This window comes from Lissotriton helveticus, chromosome 4_1, assembly GCF_964261635.1.
Source record: "Lissotriton helveticus chromosome 4_1, aLisHel1.1, whole genome shotgun sequence".
NCBI lineage: Eukaryota > Metazoa > Chordata > Amphibia > Caudata > Salamandridae > Lissotriton > Lissotriton helveticus.
Genome location: NC_136063.1, coordinates 2,024,229,158 through 2,024,247,944, shown reverse-complemented (window position 1 = coordinate 2,024,247,944; position 18,787 = coordinate 2,024,229,158). Strand labels below are relative to the sequence as shown.

General features: G+C 42.0%; 1 protein-coding gene across 1 annotated transcript in view; it reads right to left on the bottom strand.

Moving 5' to 3' along the window:
- VMA21 (vacuolar ATPase assembly factor VMA21) overlaps positions 1 to 18,787 on the bottom strand; it is a 115,910-nt gene that overhangs the window by 31,433 nt on the left and 65,690 nt on the right. The window contains exon 2 of the mRNA XM_078688662.1: positions 933 to 1,042. Within this exon, the coding sequence (XP_078544788.1) occupies positions 933 to 1,042 (110 nt within the window). The remainder of the gene's footprint in view (positions 1 to 932; positions 1,043 to 18,787) is intronic.

Here is an 18,787-nt window from a genome sequence, read left to right as displayed (position 1 = left end):
GTCACAAGGCTCCTATATTTACCAAGATAAGCATCAAGGTTCGCATTATGCAGAAAACTGCCAGCCATCAACGGACTTCAGAGTGAATGAAGCCCTTTCTTCTCGTGGCAGATATCAGAAACCACTGTCTAGGGTCTATCCAGCATTTGAAGTGTGCATGATTTGGGAATGAAGATACCAAACAGAGACAAGTATTGGGAAAAATTAAACAGGCAAACCGGTATACGGATTCAAAACTATAATGATGTTTATTTTGTGGAATATATTTCTAGAAGGTAGTAGAGCTACCATCGGACCGAAGTGAACAAAAGCAAATGAATACTAAGGAGTCTCAGCAATACTATCGAAAGGAAGCAAGCTACCTCTGTTAAGGTTCAGTGTACCTTACATTTTTAATGCACCTGAAATACATTTTTCCAGGTTAAGAAAACCCTCTCTGCAGCCCAAATAAATTTATAAACAGTTTCTCACACTTGCTTAGTACAGTTAATTAAAACTTTAAAAAGGTACAAAAGTTAAAGTAGCACAGTTCAGAACGCAACTCTCTGGGTAGGTGGTGAATACGCTCAAAGTTACAACTTTCTGTGTTTACCAATATTTCAAATGATCCCAACTCTTGTGCCTTCATTGGAAATGGCCATATTACCAATCAAAACCGACGACTGCAGAAAAGTCAGCCTATTCATTATCTACGGTCAAAGGCTACCTGTGCAAGTGTTACTGCCTGCAGATATACATTTACGACAAAGGATATGGTGCTTGCACTACAGATGCAACGTTTACACACATACAAAGAACTGATGTGCACAAAATGCTGTGATTCTGTACTTGTACTCAAGATCGTTCTTTGCTCTCACTTTTTTCACCACTTTTGATGCACACGACCTACTCAACCAAAGAGTGGTTCCAAACTTAGTTCTATGATCACTTACCTTCAAACACATACACCTTAGAAGCGAAGTAGAGCCCGATGGGTAAAATTATCATCAGTGCAGTGAAGAATAAAAGAGTCTTTAGTGTAGAGACCAAGGAGCCATCATTTCTGAAAGAAGCAAAAAATGGAAGAAATCCAAAAATGAAATATCACACTTACTACACTTCGTATAAACCACTGTAGAAAAGTATTTAAAGCATACAAACCACACGTACACAACCCCCACCACCCCAACCAAGGTCGTTAAATTATCAGCATCACCCTATATACAAAAATCTTTCACCATATTGAATTTTAGTATTCTCAAATTGTACACTTGCCATGTTGTAAAGTCACAATTTGTACTATGGCCCTCCTACCACTAGGTGTCAAAAGCGCATATACCCGTCTTAATCCTGAAAGTGGAGTGGGGAGGGCGAGGAGAAAGGGCGACATGATCATAACCAAATATTAACGTTTTTGCTCAATCGATGACAATCTTGGTGTTACAGAAGGTTCCACGTAGCTGTCCCCTGAAACAGATTATAGCAGTGGTTTGCTTGTAGAGATGGGTAGTTGAGTTCACACCCACCTTACTTCACATGCGTGGACTCACAAATTAATCAAATTCGCTATGATTCCTTGAGTTATAAAGAACGTGCTTCACAATCATGCTTGTGAGAAGCAAGAGACTGCAAGGGCTCAATGCAGCTTTCATATTACCAACTACTTGCCCAAATGTAGTGGCTGTTAACCGACAAAAGCTTTAGGCATACTTCGCACTTACCTCATTGCCAAACCATAAACTATTCTTTCCTTGAGATCTTCGGACTGATTTTGTAGTTGTTGTGCGGGTACGGACTATATTATAGCATTTTTATATAAATGAGCTAAAAGAACAGTATGAACATTTGCAGGGAAAGAAGAGAATTAAAAATTCTCTAAACATCGGGTGGATCTAACCCTAGATGTATCAGCATCCTTTTTTGCATTTCCTAAAAGAATGATTTATAACCTTCTGTGGATGAACATATTCTCCAATGGAGAACTGGATAAGACAAACATCTGCTTTGATATTAGTGACACAGTTTGTAGCCTGTAGTAAAGGGAGACATCCTTGCTTCACTGACATGAAATTTAAATTTTGGAGGACTGTTTTAATCTGGGGAAGAGAACAAAATAACAGGAAAAAAAAAAAGATATCTGTAAGGGCAGAGCTCAAGATCCATGTGAAGGGGAACGGAATAAATATGAATTGACCTCAGCGTACAGGGATGTTCCCAATATGTGGCTTGTGTTGTCACAGGTAGGACGAAGACATTATGGAGTTTGAGGTCTCCACCTACCGGAACCAAGGAGCTATTCCAAGAATTTTCCATATCTGGTTTGAAGCCTGAAGGATTCAGAAGGCGAGGAATCTGTAGACAGAAGTATTCACCAGAAACACAGGTTTTCAAATTCAGCAATCAATCAAGGTCAGAGTAAAACTATGGAGAGTGACAGAAGGATATCAAACCTGTGTGTAGAATAAGACTAATGTGTTTGGAGAAATGCATTCTACCTTAAAAAAAAACATTATTAAAAAAAAGGGACTTCGATGACGTCTCAAAATATAGCAATGTGTCTCTCCTAGCACTTCCTGAGGGTACTTAGGATGGTAACTAAGGAGAGTGTCTGTTTGAATTATTAATTGTTATCAAAAGAAAGTGTAGTTCCTCCTGAGCCAGAGGGGTACACGTAGTTGTACCAAAAGGCTCTGTTGTGTGTCGCTGAAAGATCTGAAAATCCGATCTAAGTGCCCTCACACACCTGTCAGGGTATCATGCTTCATCATTGGGTGCTCCTCGTCAGGCCAGGCTGGCGGGCCAGACGGGCCTGGGGACTTCTTTATCGGAGATCTTTTGATCTGAGGGTGCTGTGTAGCTGAAGGCAAGTGAGTCAGTGGAAGGGTTGTGTGGGTGCGTAGTGACTAAAATTGGTCTTGATAGCCTAGGACAAAAACACTTTTAATGAGAAAGGGTACCAGGACTAAGTAAAAACAGAGGTGCTATTGTGTGGTCTTGAGGTACCAGGATAGCTACTAGTCTCAGGTGTTGACTAATTAGATGTGGTCGGTTAACATGTTTCGTGCCATGAAAGCCCCATGGTCGGGCGGCACTTTATCAGGACCTAGAAAAAAAGTATTGTACCAGCCCTTGTCTGAGGTAGGGGTCTACTCACTATAAGAGGATGGCCTATTAGTGTGGACGGGATACCCCGGAATGGGTGCCGGTCAATGATTCCACCTCAATTGAGGCAAAGTTGGGCTCCTTAGGCAAAATGGAGGGTCCCGACCAATATAAGACTTTGTGGATGTTCCGGACACTGCCATGACACCTACCCACCTCCATTCAGCCTGGAACGCGAGATATTATTAAACAGTGTGTCAATCAATAATTCTATTGTCATGAATACACAAGTTACTGAAGCACAGAGTATTCACTCACTTGGAGGTGGAAAAGCAGGATATTCAATGTCTACTTATAATCTGCAATTCCTCCAGAAAAAGATGAATAACTTGAGAACAGGAAACAAGGGAAGCCAAGTTTTAATTGCAGCCTCCTTTCGAGTACAGCATGTGGCGGCCAGACTAGTTGTAGTTCCTCCAAAACATTTTGACAGTTAATTAATTTTTGTTTTTTTTTACGTTTGATGTACTTAGGATGTTGGAGCTAGGGAATTACTCCATTAATTGGTAGAGTCAGTACAAAGAGAACAAATTATGCCAAGATGATTATTGTAAAGGTGCACGGACGAGTGAGGATTATAGTCCTCCATCTGACAATGGCATGGATTCAACTATTTCTAGTACTTCTGATAAAGAGTAAATTCATAAATTACAAAGTTATAAGGCACTTAAACTTAATGGTATATCTGGTATCACTGTAGTACTTTTGTGGGATTTTACAGCATTTTGTGAAACTACTCTGGGCCATAGCGGCAAACTTATTTTAAAATAGATCAAAAACATAAATTCCCCTACCTATCACCACTTAAGACCTACTACTTACCTAGAACTAAGGTTGTAACACAAAGTTTAGTAACAACAGTATGGCTGCCTTTTCCTCCTCTAAAAACAGCCATTACCCAATTATATACTTACTTGTTATCGCCATGTACCATGCTATATTGCGCACCTATGTACGCCACCCCACGCTATTACACTCTACCCCACGCCACTGTACACCACTTCAGGCTACACCACTCCACTGTATGCCACTCCACTGAACACTATTACACTCTACACCACTCCACTGTACAACATTCTGCAACACGCCAATCTATGATGCGCAACTCCACTCTTTGTAATTGCAATGTACAGAACTCCACTTTACGCATATTCAGTCTATGCAACTCCGCTAGAAGATACTCCAGTATATGCTATTGGCTCCTAATTGGAATTTACAATTAAAAAGGTGTTAAAGCCAACGCCAATATTAATCAGTGGGATAAATAGGCCTTGTAGTAGTGTAAAACTAATTTAAGTATTTCACTGCTAGGACATGTAAAACTTAAAAGTACATGTCTTACTTTTGTAATATATTCTGCACCCTACCCATGGGGCTACCTAGGGCCTACCTTAAGGGTTACTTACATGTAATAAAAAGGAAGATTTGGGCCTGGCAAATAGGTTAACTTGCCAGGTCGAAATGGTAGTTTAAAAATGTACACACAGGCTCTGCAGTGGCAGACCTGAACAATGTTTAAAGGGCTACGGAGTGGGTGGCACAATCAGTGCTGCAGACCCACTAGTAGCACTTCATTTACAGGCCCTGGGCACATATAGCACACTTTACCAGGGATTTATACTTAAACATGCTAATTGTGGAAAAGCCAATGTTACCATGTTTAGAGTACAGAGCAAATGCACTTTAGCACTGGTTTGCAGTGATAACGTGCCCAGAATCCTAAAGCCAGCAAAAAATGAAGCCTGCTTAACAGGTGGTCAGAAGGCAAAACCATGCCAGGTCTAAAAGATATATAGATATAAAACATGATGTTATAAGTTAGAACACATTAAGCAACTTTAAATGAAAAACACCCATGCACAGTTCCACAGTGACTCTGAGCTCATGCAGTATCTCTTCCAGTTGCTCCATGTTAAGAATGGTAATCAAGGAGGATCATTTAGGTTTTCCTAAGCTATTCAAAGAAATTGGGATGTTGGAAGGTGTGTACTGACAGTGTGAAATGTATTTGAAAAAAGTACAATCACAATGCTTTCCTCAAGCCTCCAAAAATTCACTTGCCCACTCCACTCATTATTCAGAGTCAGATTTTACCAGGGCAAGTTATTTTTAGGGCCCAGTAGCCCAGTCTGGTAAGAAAGCTCGAGCTAGCTAAGAACATTTATTCTGTTCATTCAGAATGTAAAAATGAATAAAGATGCCTTTAAATCTTGCTTTCATCTTGTCACATTTGCTGGGTGTTCAAAGACAGAGATCAAATGTCTTCAATAATCTTTATTCGGTTTAAGAAAAAAACCCATAAAAGATACAAATTGATGACAGATCAAATATTCCAAATGAGAACAGTTACAATAATCGTCTCCATACTCAGTCCTTAAGCAAGTTATAAATATTAGATTTTCATTATATGTTGTAGTGTAGTTCCTATTATCCCAATAGGCTCTGCGCATTGGAATAATATCTTCAATAGTATAGACCTAGGGCAGAGGTTAACTAGGTCTTCTACCGACGATATTATACTCAAAGTTTTGTGTTTGCAAGCTAGCTCAGAGTTCACTAGAAACTTTCTCGAATAGACAAGGAGGAGTTTAACCTTCCTGGATAGACAAGAAGGGATTTAGTTTCTGACAACCATAGAACATGACAACTTTGCTCTCCCCTAATCAAGAGTGTATCTCTAGAGTCGTGTGAAAACAATAGACAACTTATTTTACTCAGTCAGTACGTGCATTCTTAGTTTCACCAGTTTGTAGAGAAATAAGAGATGGGCGTGTTTCAATAAAAGATGTTATTTATTGATCAGTCTCTTTTCTCATACAAGAGAAATGAATCGCTATTATTGCAATACTTGTAGTTAAGTAAAGTGCATACAGTAGAGACAGAATTATAAAATAATACTGCAAAAGCATTGATATGGTTTCTGAGCCATATGATACTTTAAAATGGATAAAATAGATACATACATATATACATTTGACTAATCGTACTCAACTGGTGCTTCTAACCACGCCTACCCCAATGTACCTGACCTAAGCCTAATACGTGGGCGGGAGTAGATAAGTAGCAGTTTAAGTTAAGTTTGTTTTGCCAAGGGACTGACTCGAGAATTCTCTGCAAGGGGTTATTCAGTTCTGTACCTGAGATCTAGAATGATGGAGGGCTGGTATCTCTTATCCCAGGTCTTGATATTCCAGCTGCCTGCGAGGGCTGCTTGGAAGCGCCGGAGCTGGATTTCTCGGCAGGAGAAAGGCAGCGTCTCGTTCTCAGCGCGTCAGGAAGGCGGGGCAGCGTCTGTGGGCTTCGCTCTCTGCTGGGCTCCTCAGCACGTCTCGCTGCTCCGATCTCGTCACCACCGCATGTGTTTGCTTAAGGCAATGTCGGTAATATTTATACCTGAAAGGTGCCGAGATTGACGTAAGGATGGACATATATACGTCAATAAGGATGTCATATGAACGGGCTCGTTCGCACATTCTTTTGCTGAAGTTCTCGGTGAAATCAAAACAATGGCTATGGGAATTTCCCAGGTCGCTGTAGGTTTGATTTGAGAACTCCATATGCCTTATCAGGGGCTGGAGGAATATCGCTTGTCTAATTAGATGGCATGCGTTATGACCTAATCAGATAACGCGCTTCTGTGCCGTGGTGTGGCTTAATCAGATAACGGTTTTTGCACCGTTGGATGGCTACTAGTTAATTATTAACCAAATCAGGGTCAGGAATAGGGGAATCGATACAGTACCTATAGGAATACATCACACCCACTCCACGTGGAGTATTTCCATATTTACAAATCTAGGCATAGTGAAACCAGTAGCGTTTGTGTATACCGTACCACCCCAAAATACAATCATATGTATTTAGAAAATTGGAATTTTGAAATATATGAAACACAATCACATGTACTATCACGTGTACTATATGCACAAGCAGTCTAATAATGCTAAACAAATAATGCATATTTTAAATTCAGCATCAATAAACGTGAAAATTATACATGAAATGGCTCTAAATACAGAAAAAAAAATTTGCGAGACCATTTCATCACAATCATAAATTTATGTATAACAGTGCTAGCATAGCGAATGTTTCGTGACTACCTAAAATAGAAATTTAGTTCTCTAAGAATAATGTCTACTTTAAGCAGAAGATAAGTGTCCCAAAAAATCGGAAATATTTTGGAATTGGGGAAAAGTTCTTGCAGTCTGAAAAAATTTTTAGAGAATTTTTCATATCGCCTTTTTTTTTTTTTTTTAAGTTGAAGGCCAAATTCAGCATGTAGGGAACTCCGAGTGCCAATTTGCTCAAAGTTATTCCTGCTGTTCTGGTGAAAACATCATATCATTTAGACTGTTGAAAAAACTGTCAACAGCTTCTTGCGTAAGTTCCACTAATTCGGAAAAAGTTGTTACCATGCATTCATGAGCTTGAGCATGATTGCCTCCATTGATGTTTTGATCAGCATAGCTGACTGAAGGTCGTACCTGATCGATGCTGTTCATCTTGTACTTCACTACCCCTCAATCGTAGTGGTGAAGACTCCACGAATGCCGTCATCAGGATTGGTAGCCGCTGGGGACAGCACAATGCATGAGCCGTTACCGGACCCCACAAGGTATCTGCGTCCATTGGCACATCCGATTGTAGTGCCAGACAGGTGTCCAACACGCATTCTTCGCCACATAGCAAGCATCTTAATACAGGCATAACACAACTTTGCCACATTGGTCTAAATGAAAGAAACCAAGTCATGTTCAGGTCTCCAAGCCGGGATAGTCCAAGGATTTTAGTTACCCGGTCCCGGTAGCCAATGGCTAGGATCATTTCTTCCCTTGTCGCAGGTGTTTTGTCTGTGACACGGTTTGCCATAGCGAAATAACAGGATCAAAAATAGAATACCCGCTACTAGTCCTAAAAGGAGAGGAAGTCCGCCAAAAATGGAATGGACAAAGTCTGGAAAAATACCCAGGATGGCTTTGAATGGAGTTAAAGCACCTGAAAACACTGCTTTAAATACACTGGAGATACCAGTGGTATCAGAAATATTTAAGATTTCGTTCAGTATTTCTGCGAAATGTATGGGGGAATTAGTTGATAACAATGAATGAATCTCTTCTGTTGTTCTTGCAACTTGGAGATCATACGTTTCTTTTGATGACGTGAGCCTCGTCGGCGTCTGTAGGAGCACAGTTTTCATTCTGCTTAAAGTATCTATTCGAATAGAAGCAATTTTCAAATCGGGCCATAGCCTTGCCTCCCTGTCTGCAGAGTCGCTGGGGAACAATACATGTTCACAGCACATGACCTTCTTAGTCACATTTATGAGATAAGGTTTTCCGGGCAGCAAACTACAACATCTGCGATCTACAATTAGAATGCAACTCCCGTTCGAGAGTCTCCTAAAGAATGGTTCTATTCGTGTTGCAGGTGTGCCTAGCTGGTAACATGAAAGGTTATTTGAAGTCCCTTCACAGGCTCCGTGCAAACTAATACCCTGACACAGAAGTGTACCGCTCAGTGATCTTGCACAATTATCGCCACTGAGAAACACTTTCTGGCCTTTATTGCTGACACATTCGTGTGTATAGGGCAAGTTCCATATTGACTTAATGTATCCTTTACCCAACCTTTCATACTGGCCTGCCGGTATATATTTTTGGCAGAATTGAAACTGGAAAGTAGTTATCGGAATATTTATTATTCCATGTATTATCCACTCAATGACAGGTCGTTCTGACATTGTCAATGGTAATCTCTCAAGTTTTTCAATGCTCAGAATTGTATAGTCAGCACCCTTCTGTGCCAAACTGATTTGTTTATCAGTGAGATTAAAGATATTAAATAATGACGTTGTGTTGATTAAACGCCAAGGCACATAGCCAGAACGCAAATTTTGTAACGTCCAGCCAAGCTGTACAATAGAACGCAATTGGGACTGACCGTGTTGTAACATCAGTAAGTCTTGCGATATTATATTGTTGGACAGGCCGCATGGTCGGGCTGTTCCCCCTCCCCGCAACGGGGCCCGGACCCTGGCTCTCCCTGAATCCCCAACCAGAGTCCCCGGCGACCACCCGAAGTAACCTGCAATCCCTCCACCACAAGACACCAGCTCCAGACCCAGCTGGCCCGGGTCACCATCCGCACCCCGGCCTCGGCCCAGCCGCCATTTTGGGGTACTACAGCACGAGGCCGCGTGGCCTCAACTCGACCCTAACCCTGGGCCCGGCCGGCCCCGACATCGAGGCACCAACCTCCTCCCAGGAGGCAGAGTGGCCACTTGGCGAGTCAATGGGAGAAGGAATCGTCAACGGCTCTCCTCCGCCAGGTGTCGATCACCCCAGGCCGCCCTGGGCGCTGGCTCCACCCCCCTGCTGGGTGTCTGGACTCCCTCATCCCGGACCTCCCGGCCCCCAGGCGCGAGGGTCCGGACATCAAAGGGGACCAGACCTATAACTGGGGCAGGGCCAGACCAGGAAGGCAGTTGTATCCTGGAGTCGAGAGACCCGAGAAGAACTCATCCGTGACTGGCCTGCTGGCGCTGCCGCGGCCCTCTGCCTCGTGAAACCATCGTCTTGGCCTGCTGGCGCTGCCGCGGCCCTCTGCCTCGTGAAACCATCGTCTTGGCCTGCTGGCGCTGCCGCGGCCCTTTGCCTCGTGAAATCATCGTCTTGGCCTGCTGGCGCTGCCGCGGCCCTCTGCCTCGTGAAACCATCGTCTTGGCCTGCTGGCGCTGCCGCGGCCCTCTGCCTCGTGAAACCATCGCCTTGGCCTGCTGGCGCTGCCGCGGCCCGACTCACAGACTCTCCAGCTCGAGGATTGTGAGCTCGCCTCTTGCCACCCCCTGTACCGACCCGGTACCAAGACTGTGCCGCTACCCCCTTTTCCCTACAGAGACTAGAAGTGAGAGGACCCTCCGGTCTGAGATATCCTGTATCGCTAATATCCTTGCCTTACGTACCTTATATAAAAGCATTGAACTCAACCTGGTGTGGTGCCTATTTGTGGGGAGGGAGGTGACTTGTCTGTACGATCGCCGGAGACGGTCCTCCTCGGGGACCTCTCCCTCAGTATTCGGCCGACCCTCAGAGTCCCCGTCTAACATATATCGATTGCTGAAGACACAATGCTGTCCAGAGAATATATTCTGGAGGACAGAGTCATTAACCCATTGTCCACCACAGAAAGTGATTTTTCCAAATTAATACGGTCAATTTCCCGTATTTTTTCTGCTGTCTCAATTTGAGTAACTTTCCAAATTTCGTTATAAGCTGCATATATAGAGGCCGCTATGAAACGTTTCTGACGCTGTTTGCGTGGTCCCAATATGAAATCACGCAAGTCAGCACCTTCTGTAAGTAAAGTTAGGTGTTGCTTAATTTCAGCCAGTGTGGACGTTTGTAGCCATTGAAGGCAGAGCTTGCCCACGCTGTAGGTGGTTACTATCCCTGGATGTTGTCTTTGGGAATATCTAGGGTCTGGCCTAGTCAATGTGAACCCCTGTTCTTTGTTCAGGAATCTGTCTTGACAGTTATTTGTATCTGTGGGCCAGATCAACCATTTTTTCCATTCAGGATGTGTTCTGTTTTGGTTTAATATATGGTTTACGTCTATCTCAACATCTATAGAGCTATTACTGTTCACTGTTGGCTTTGGAATAGACGGTTTGTTCAAATCTTTGATTTTGGCTAAGCCAAGACATGTAGTTTGTTGAATAGTGTCGTTCAAAAATATAATTTGTTCTGGGATCATGCAGGCTCTAAACAATGATTCTATACCTTGTACTTGCCAATCTCTTGTACCCCAAACAGTTTTTGCTTCAATATTATTGTTCCAGAAATCAAACCCAAATGTATTCATTTGTTCAAAGAATGAATCGGAATATATCAATTTTGTGTTTGTAAGCATGGTCTTCATACCTGTCTTATTTGACAATTTGAAATAAAATGTTTCTGCATTACTTGTGTTAAACCCTGAAAAGTATGAATATTTATCATAAAATGTTTTCGAGCTATCTTTTGGAGGAGTAGCACAATGTTCCCATTGGTTGTAATTTAAAACATTTCTAGGTTGAGCAGATTTATGTAGATAATGGTTACCATAATGGTTGTAGCAGAACATCTGATCATAATTAGACGAACCCTGCAAATAATCATGTTCTGTGAATTTAGCAGACATAACAAGATCAGACATCATATCATTGATACTTTCAAAGTCCCAATCATCTGCAAATGTGCTTGGTTTTACAAAGTCACTCAATGAGATCTTGAATTGGTGTGGATACTTCAGGATTTCAACCGGACCATAGATTTCATAATCAGTTTTGTCCCATGCTACACCGCCTGGTATAGGATTGGCTGTGAAGTTTACTGAAGAAAGTTCTCTTTTCTCGATGTGTGCAGTTTAAGGACCAAGTTGATTTTCTGGCTTGCTGTGTCCATTTTAGCATATTTCCCCTCAATGAAATGTCCCAAACATATTACTAAGATGAGCCACAGAATGAGGATAAATGCACCGAATGCCACCCAAAATTCAATCCATGGAGAGATCAGATAGGTTTCTTTCAGCTGTTGAAAAAGTTCCTTAGCTTTGTCTTTAAAAGTTTTTGTTGATGGCTGTTTCTTTGCTTCACTCAGGTCTTCAGATGAATCATCGAAGTTGATGAAGTAGCCGGATGCTGTTCTGTCAATTGTTCCAATTGCTTTTGGATTTTGCTTTGTTTCATTAGCAAAGTCTGCAGTTACATCATCATAGGTGTTTCTTGATGAAAAGTTTTAATTTGGGTTTTAAGAGGTTCAAGTTCCATTGCTTTGTTGCATAGTCCTTGTTGATTCACTGTAGATTTCCCAAATGTGATCAGTCTTCCAGTTTGAGCCTCTGTATTTGTAGCAAACATTGGTGTTCTGCTACTTCTTGGGAGTGCACTTGGCCTACTGTTTGTTATCGGCCACATGATTGTGGTTTAACCAGGTCGATGGATACAACTCGGTTCTCCTTTTTACCAGCAAGGGGCGGTAGTACTACTGATCTTGTCCCGTTGACAGACAAGACAGGAACTGCTTTTCTGTAAGAAGGCCCAAATTCCTTCTTTACCGCGATCTTTTCTCTGACTAGATCCCCGACTTTTGGAATCCAGACAGGCCTTGCTGAGACAGGTGGTTTCTCTTCAGTGGTTGTTGGCTGTTTCAGTTTTAGGTTGCTCAGGTCTTTTCTTGTTTCATTTAAGTCCTGCAAAATAGCCAAACGATCTTTGATATCAAAGCTTTCGTCTTTAACCACTGAAGTCTGACTATCAAGATCTTGGATTATCATTCTAGTCCCGAACAATAGTTCGTACGGACTGAACCCTTTCAGAGAATTCCTTGGCAGGTTATTTAGACTACGTTGGACACTTATTAGATGTTTGACCCACCCAGCTCCCGAACCTAATACCTTTGCTGTTATAGATTGCTTTATGTCACGGTTTTTTCTTTCTACGATTCCGTTTCCCTCGGGATGAAATGGACAAGAGTACCGCAATGCAATGCCCATGCTGGTCATGGCCTCCTTATAAGCCCGTGAGCTAAAAGCCGGACCCTGGTCAGAATGTAGCATGCCAATTGCGTATGTGCCGATAAAGACTCGCAAATCTTTTATAACAGTTCTGGCGTCAGCCGATCGCTGGGGCCACATCCATATGAATCTCATGCAGGAATCCACTGCGACCAAGATATATTTATAGTTACCATCCCTTTGTAAGGGACCCCAGTGGTTCAGGTAAACACATGCTGATGATTTATCTGAGATTAGAAGGGGCGTCTGTGCTGGTCGTTTCACTGTTGATACTTTCATTCGTTGACATGTATCACATTCTAGAACATAGTTCCTTGTTTGTCTTCTCATTTGTGGCCACCAATATCTCTGTTTTAATAATGATACTGTGGCTGAAACGCCAGCATGTACAGAAGCAAGCCCTTCGTGTGCCGCTATAATGAGCCCTAACCTATGTTCCATGTTTGGAATTGCCCTATCCCCCACTCCAGGGATTCGAGCAAACGGAACGTTATTTGCATCAGTTATGTAGGAGTACTTTACTGGAAAGCCTTTCGGGAGTGTTTCTATCGCATCTTTTTCTGTAGCGCTGACAACCTGTAATATTTCGCTGTCTATTTTTGTTTTTGACCGAGTGATAGCAGCTACGGAAGCCGTTTGCACTGCTGCCTTCGCTGCTTCGTCAGCCAATAAATTCCCTGCAACGTGAACGCCATCACGTTGATGACTCAGTGTATGTATCACGTGAGTCTTTTGTAGTTCTTTTTGAAAAAGAACTATTTGTTCCCAAAGCATTTTATGTTTGATTGTGCCAGCTTTTGCATCTTTAAAACCATTCAGAACCCAGATCTGTAAGTATTCATTGTAAGATTGGACGCAGTAGTACGAATCGCACACAATAAGTGTGGGGAATTCTCGATCGGTATTTTCAAGCGCCATCTTGAATGCCAGTAGTTCAGCTCTTTGAGCTGTACAGTCTCCTAGAGATTACGTTTTAGTGACCACAGGTTTAAATTTTCCTTCGTGCCAGCGACCTTTAACAATCGCGCACGCAGCACTGTAGGCTTGCTTACCCCCCACTGCGGGTTGTGCTGATCCATCTGTATATATTATACAGCCGTAGTCTTCTAGAGGCAGAATTTCGGTCGGCGGAGGACATTCGAATTCATATTGGAGAAATTCTTGTGTTTTTAAATTGGGATCAAATTCGTATACCACGTCCATTGCAGCAAGAGAGTTAGCCCACTGTATCCATCTTGGATGGAGTGCTTTAGCATTCGGAATGCTTGCCTTTGTTACCGCCTCTAGGGCTGGTATCGGTGTCACGATGATTATTCGTTTACCCTGTGCTAGGGCCCGCTCCTTTGCTACAGCAGTCTGTACCGCGGTCAGAATTTTTTCCGTTGGGCTAAATTTCATTTCAGCTTTTGTGTACAAATGTGATTTGTATGCTATTGGTACCTTCTCTCCCTCATTAGAGGTCAGGTATGTGAATCTGCATCTTCCTGGGATGACTCGAATCACAAGGTTGCGTGTGTTGTCACGTGTTTGTAATTTTGTTTTAATTAACATGTCTGTTTGTAAAGATCTCAACATTTCTGTGTGTTTTTGAGTCCAATTGATTCTTTTAAAATCTGGTTTTATTAGATCATAAAGGGGTTTGACCCTTTCTGCATAATTTATAATATAAGTTCTTCCGAAATTCAGGAAGCCTAGAATTGATTGTAGGTTTTTTAGTGTTCTGGGTGCTTGGATTACAGCACATTTCTCTAGGAAATTGTCAGCCAGGCTTTTGCCTTCACTTGATAGTTCATATCCTAAAAACAGGACTGTTAGATGGGCAATTCTTGACTTTTTAAAGTTGAATTTGTAACCCTCTGCTGCGAACCCAAGTATTATGGTGTTCACTCTCTTCAAGTGAGTATCCAAGTCATCGTCTGTTAGATAGATGTCGTCGACATAAGATAATGCCTCGTCATCATATGTTTGTAGTAATTCGGTTACTCTCGCTGAGAATAATCCTGGGCTGTTCTTGAACCCCTGGGGCAAACGACAGAAATTCTTTTGCGTGCCATTTATTGAGAACGCCGTCAAATATCTGCTTTCTGGTGCTATATTTTGACAAAAGAAACCATTAGAAATGTCTAAGGTTGTTTTGTATTTTTTGCGCACTATGTTATTCATTAGTGCAGCACTGTGCGAGTTTTGTACTGCAAATGTTTTGCAACACGAGTTAAGGTGTCTGTAGTCCAAAACAAGACGATATGAATTGTCTGGCTTGGAGACAGGAAACAAAGGGTTGTTCATTTGTGAGGTGCAAGTTTCAATCACCCCCTGGTATTCAAGTTGATCTAGGATCTCTTTTACCTGTTTTTTAGCTTCTTGCTTAATCGGGTACTGCCTCTGGGCAGTCGGTTGTGATTTTAACTGGATTTTGTGAGGAGGAGAGTCCTCATCCCATCCCACATGATTTTTATATAAGGCAGGGGCTTGAGCTACTGCCCACTTTCTTGCAAGTGTATATTTTTTATGAATTGGAATATGGTTTGAGAAGGCAGGCATAATTATTTCTTCGCCATGTGGGCACTCCCTGACAAACTCTGGAGGCCAGTCTTGTTCAGCTAGAAGGATGTCATAGCCCTTGGACAAATTATCCCAAAATAGTCCCCTTATTTTCCTAGTCTTATCCCCCTCTATACGCAATGTTTTTTCATATATTTTATGAGGTTTGCTAACTCTGGTATCTGCAGTTTCCACCTGAATGTATTCATTCGTGTCCACTGTCTCCAGATGATTCATAAGGACTTTGCGAGCTATGCTCACTTCTGCTGCGCTGTCTAGCATTGTCTGAGCCCATTCTCCGTTTTTCAGCGGTGTCCTCAGTATTCTCGGCATTGTTGATTACTTTAATACTGGCTACCTTCTTTTTTGGAAATTGTAATTTTTTATTCAGATGAGCAGGTTCTTTGTCTTTGGACTTGACGTGCTCTTTCCTTTGTTCTGATCGTCCTCTTCTTTCCGATTTCTGCGAGGAAGTCTGAAAAGATTGAGAGGGACGTGTATCAATATCTTGATATCTATCAGGTTTCTTTATATTATCCCTATTTCTAAGGTTGTATTTTTTCACAGAGGGCTCCCGTTGGGGAGACTTGCGTCCTTGGTCGAGAGATCTTTCTCTCTGCCAAGGAGACCTTCCTCTGGACTGGAATCTTTTTTCTTTAGGATTGGATTGTTTATTTCCATCCCAGCTCTTTTTTTGAGTGTTTAAGTTATTTTTTATAAATACCTTTTCCGGACTGTCAACTAGTTGAGGTTTCACTGGTATTCCACCCAAACTATCTCTTCCTAGTTCTTCATAGGATTTTTCTAGGATTCTGGCAATTTCAGATGGTTGGTCTGCTATATTTGTCTCTTTCAACCTCTGGAGGATCGCCACATTTGCTGCTTCTCCCTTTATATTTGCTAATAATATTGCCGAGACCTGCTTGAAATCTTTCAGTAATTTCATACCGAGAGTTAAGGCGGGTTCTGGACCGTATTCATCTTGAATCTGTTTTAGCACATCTGGTATTACTGACATGGATGGTACACCATGTGTTTTTGTGTAAATGGAAGCAAAGACTGTTCCCCAAGTGTCACAGTCCTCCACATGTGGTGCGATTCCCATTGGAAGACAGATAGTCAGAATCCTATGTTTCTCAACCGGGGTGGTATCTGGAAACACCGCCTCTATTGGAGTTATTTTTTGTGCTAGCCAGAAAGGAATTTGTTCCCGTTTTGCGGGTACCTTACCTAGACAGAACTGTATGTTCTGTGGTGTAATTTTATTTGTGTTGCCCTAATGACTGGTCAGCTGTGGAATTTTAATTGCTGGTTGGATTGTTGAAGTCCGCATTAAATATTGGACTAATTGTCTATGTATTTTTATTAATTGTTTTAGCTGTGTTAAAAGCTCTGGTGCGCGCATTTCTTCAATGTCTGGATGTGGTGTATATCCGGCTAGGACCGGCCACGTTGCTCCTGGTCTACCTAGTGGACCGAGCCTGGTGATGTGATTATTATGTTTTAGGGCGCCATTAAACAAGAGCAGGTGCTCTTGAAATTTGAGTGGTATTTCCACTTCCTTGAAAGGAGTGTACTCACTAGGAGGTTCCTCTATTTTGTAATAGTGGAAGTCCTTTGTTACAGCGTTTGCTGCTGGAAAGTTTATCCATGAATAGAATACCTCTGTCTGCCGATATTCGTGTGCCTCAATTACGAATATGACTGTACCACCTCTTGGTGTCAGTCCATTTTCTATAAGTTTTAAGGTTATAGATTTCCTTATGTTGACCGGGATGAGTATTGCATTTGGGTCATTTTCCAGCAGAGTATTGTCTGCTTCTAGGAGTTCAGCTGCTAGTCTAGCTGTCTCCCTTTCTTCTTCAGTTTCTGACATACTATTGTCAAGAAGATTTTTTTATTTATTTGCAGATCAGGTTTCTATGGAAACAAAGATTAGATGCACAATATTTTGGAACAGTGTATCCTTCAACGTTGAATAAACCAAGAACCATACATAGGAGTCTCCTCCTGCGAGGTTTGGCGGATATGACCTCCAGACGTCTTTGAAGTATTATGGGAAAAAAGGGGTTCTGTGTGAAAAAGCACGACTGAGTTACTCTAATGTCTTGCGTTAGTTTTATCGCCTATCCAAACGTTGGGCGCCATGTAGTGTAGTTCCTATTATCCCAATAGGCTCTGCGCATTGGAATAATATCTTCAATAGTATAGACCTAGGGCAGAGGTTAACTAGGTCTTCTACCGACGATATTAGACTTAAAGTTTTGTGTTTGCCAGCTAGCTCAGAGTTCACTAGAAACTTTCTCGAATAGACAAGGAGGAGTTTAACCTTCCTGGATAGACAAGAAGGGATTTAGTTTCTGACAACCATAGAACATGACAACTTTGCTCTCCCCTAATCAAGAGTGTATCTCTAGAGTCGTGTGAAAACAATAGACAACTTATTTTACTCAGTCAGTACGTGCATTCTTAGTTTCACCAGTTTGTAGAGAAATAAGAGATGGGCGTGTTTCAATAAAAGATGTTATTTATTGATCAGTCTCTTTTCTCATACAAGAGAAATGAATCGCTATTATTGCAATACTTGTAGTTAAGTAAAGTGAATACAGTAGAGACAGAATTATAAAATAATACTGCAAAAGCATTGATATGGTTTCTGAACCATATGATACTTTAAAATGGATAAAATAGATACATACATATATACATTTGACTAATCGTACTCAACTGGTGCTTCTAACCACGCCTACCCCAATGTACCTGACCTAAGCCTAATACGTGGGCGGGAGTAGATAAGTAGCAGTTTAAGTTAAGTTTGTTTTGCCAAGGGACTGACTCGAGAATTCTCTGCAAGGGGTTATTCAGTTCTGTACCTGAGATCTAGAAAGATGGAGGGCTGGTATCTTATCCCAGGTCTTGATATTCCAGCTGCCTGCGAGGGCTGCTTGGAAGCGCCGGAGCTGGATTTCTCGGCAGGAGAAAGGCAGCGTCTCGTTCTCAGCGCGTCAGGAAGGCGGGGCAGCGTCTGTGGGCTTCGCTCTCTGCTGGGCTCCTCAGCACGTCTCGCTGCTCCGATCTCGTCACCACCGCATGTGTTTGCTTAAGGCAATGTCGGTAATATTTATACCTGAAAGGTGCCGAGATTGACGTAAGGATGGACATATATACGTCAATAAGGATGTCATATGAACGGGCTCGTTCGCACATTCTTTTGCTGAAGTTCTCGTGAAATCAAAACAATGGCTATGGGAATTTCCCAAGTCGCTGTAGGTTTGATTTGTTTTGAGAACTCCGTATGCCTTATCAGGGGCGGGAGGAATATCGCTTGTCTAATTAGATGGCATGCGTTATGACCTAATCAGATAACGCGCTTCTGTGCCGTGGTGTGGCTTAATCAGATAACGGTTTTTGCACCGTTGGATGGCTACTAGTTAATTATTAACCAAACCAGGGTCAGGAATAGGGGAATCGATACAGTACCTATAGGAATACATCACAATGTATAGGTCAAGCTTAATAAAAACACATGAAATTCAATAAAAAGAATAATCAA